Genomic DNA, 2,414 nt, shown 5'->3' with positions numbered 1-2,414 from the left:
ACACATTGTTCACAGTTATGACTCAGTTCTTGTCCTCTCTCTCTGTCTCGTGGCTACAGTCAGTCCAGCACATCATATGAGTGCGTGATAGAGAGAAAACACAGGGCTGTTGTGCAAGGTACTCATGGGAAATGGAGTTTTTTTAAAAAAGCTCTAGTGCTTTCGCAGAGACAGTTCATAAAAAAAGGATAAACATAATACAAGTAAGCCATGCAACAAGGAATGAAGTTGTGTGTGTGTGTGTGTGTGTGTGTGGAGGGGAGACAGGGGACGGGGGGGTGGATAGCAGGGGGCGGCTTTAGTATCCCAGAATTCCAAAGTCTCCAGACAGTCGGGTGGGTGGGGGGGTGGGGGGCGGACAGGAAGTGTGTGTCTGTGCTCAGGTCTGGTCCAGCCATTCTGCACGCTTAGGGGCTTTGCATGTGTGGACGTCCACGGCCTCCTCGCAGTCCTTGCACTCCACGGCACAGCACCACTTGAACTTGCACTCACACTTGGTGATGCGCTTCACACGCGTCGTGTCGTAACCACGGCCACAACACATGACCTCACAGCCGTCCGTGCCACGCGACGACTTATTGCACACTCGCCCTGCTGTCCCCAAGGAACCTACACACACACACACACACACACACACACACACAGGTTTTCAGCATAAGAAAGAAGAAATGTATCTGTTTTAAAATGGCTTAGTGTTAAGCCATCTGTGTCATAACTAATGCCAGCGTTCCCCAAACCATGTGCCTGTGCAGGCGTGTATACAGAAAAATCCATAGTGAACGTTTTTTTGTCCCTCATAATCATTAGTGTGTGTGTGTGTGTGTGTTTGTGTATAGGGGCGGACTGGCCATCTGGCACACCGGGCATTTTCCCAGTGGGCCGACGCATCTTTTGGGCCGATAGAATATGCTATATATATAATTTAATTATTTTGGCCAACGATTGGCCCAAAGGAAGGACAATCAGCGGCCCATTGGTTACATTTCCATATTGACACTCAACTGGTCCAATAACAGCTCACGTCAGGCCCCACCCCTCCCACTTTGGCTCAGAGCCAGAATTCTGGGAGTGCATCAAAAGTTAATCGAAGTAGCCTACACGAAATTGCGGTGGGTGCCGGTAGTGACAACTGTGCAAAATAACACCAATATAGAAGCTTCAAAAATACAATACTGTATTTTAGTAAGTAGGCTAGCATACGTCAGCAACATGTTGAAATTCGTTGAGTTTGAACGAGGATGTAAGCAAGCATACAGAGGGACAGTGAGCAGGTGGTGGAGCCTAGTTGAGGCTACATGATAATAACTCACTCGTGGAGCAGGTAGGCTATGTGGGACATGCCATGCTGACGATGATGATTATGATGACTTATTAATTGCAATAATGTAATGAAATAGTAATGATAACGTAGTAAGGCTGTGCTGTGATTATAATAACAAATAGTGTGACTTAAATTTTCTTATTGAATGATTTGCAAACCTGGACAGCAAAAGAGTGTAAAATCGACGTTAATTGTTGGTCAGATTGATCAGTTTCCGTCAGATGCCCACAATTCAACATCGATGGCATGAGTGGTGGTTGGTCTCTCAAAGTAGAGCGTAGAAAGGGTTCTATCTTGGAAGGGTTATCAAGGTAAAGATGGGCTAAAAGACTGTAGACTGACGGAAATGTAGGCTACAAAACATCAAGTCATATTCATGCACAAGCCAACTAAGCTATATATAACCTATACGATAGGCTACTGAAATACATTAAAGATAATTAATTCATGTAGGCTAGCTATACTGTTCCAAAATGTACCAGCAATGTAAGTAAGTAGTATAGCCTACAGGAATAAAATATTTCCAGCAACATCCCTGTTTATTTTGTGTTGTTTCAGTTGTCCTACAGTGATCACTGGTATAAATGACATTAATGTCTACAACAATCTAGGTAATTTAGCTCTTTATACATAGGCTTCAGTAATTGTTTGGTGCTGCTGTCAATTGAGCATTGTATAGTTTAAATGTAGCCTATTGAGTAATTTGAAATGATTTTAAATGATACTTTGAATTCAAGGAGAAACTTATCTTTCATAATTGCTTGTATAGCCTACTTGAATATGGAGTAAATAAGGCAAAAAGGGTTGGGAAACACTGACGTACACAACACAAAACAAAACACATCTACACACACACACACACACACACACACACACATGCACACACACACACACACACACACACACACAAAACACATCTGCAATACCTATGCAACCTTAATGCATGTCTTACACAACACAAAACACATCAACAATACCTGTAACGTTAACGCGTGACCATGTTTGACAGATGACTGGGAAGGTGTTAAATGCTGATCATGAAGAGTGGTCAACCCTAATGACATCATAATATACTAGAGTATATGACATCATA

The 2,414-nt window shown here is 42.9% G+C and overlaps 1 protein-coding gene across 1 annotated transcript in view; it reads right to left on the bottom strand.

The window, feature by feature from the left end:
- Positions 1 to 345: 345 nt before the first annotated feature.
- Positions 346 to 2,414, bottom strand: part of wnt2bb (wingless-type MMTV integration site family, member 2Bb) — a 27,248-nt gene continuing 25,179 nt past the window's right edge. The window contains 1 exon segment of the mRNA XM_048241109.1: positions 346 to 609. Coding sequence (XP_048097066.1) covers positions 380 to 609 — 230 coding nt within the window. The 3' untranslated portion in view covers positions 346 to 379.

Source organism: Alosa alosa, chromosome 4 (genome assembly GCF_017589495.1).
Source record: "Alosa alosa isolate M-15738 ecotype Scorff River chromosome 4, AALO_Geno_1.1, whole genome shotgun sequence".
NCBI classification, from domain to species: domain Eukaryota; kingdom Metazoa; phylum Chordata; class Actinopteri; order Clupeiformes; family Clupeidae; genus Alosa; species Alosa alosa.
The sequence above is the reverse complement of the archived record's forward strand: the minus strand, read 5'-3'. Positions and strand labels throughout refer to the sequence as shown.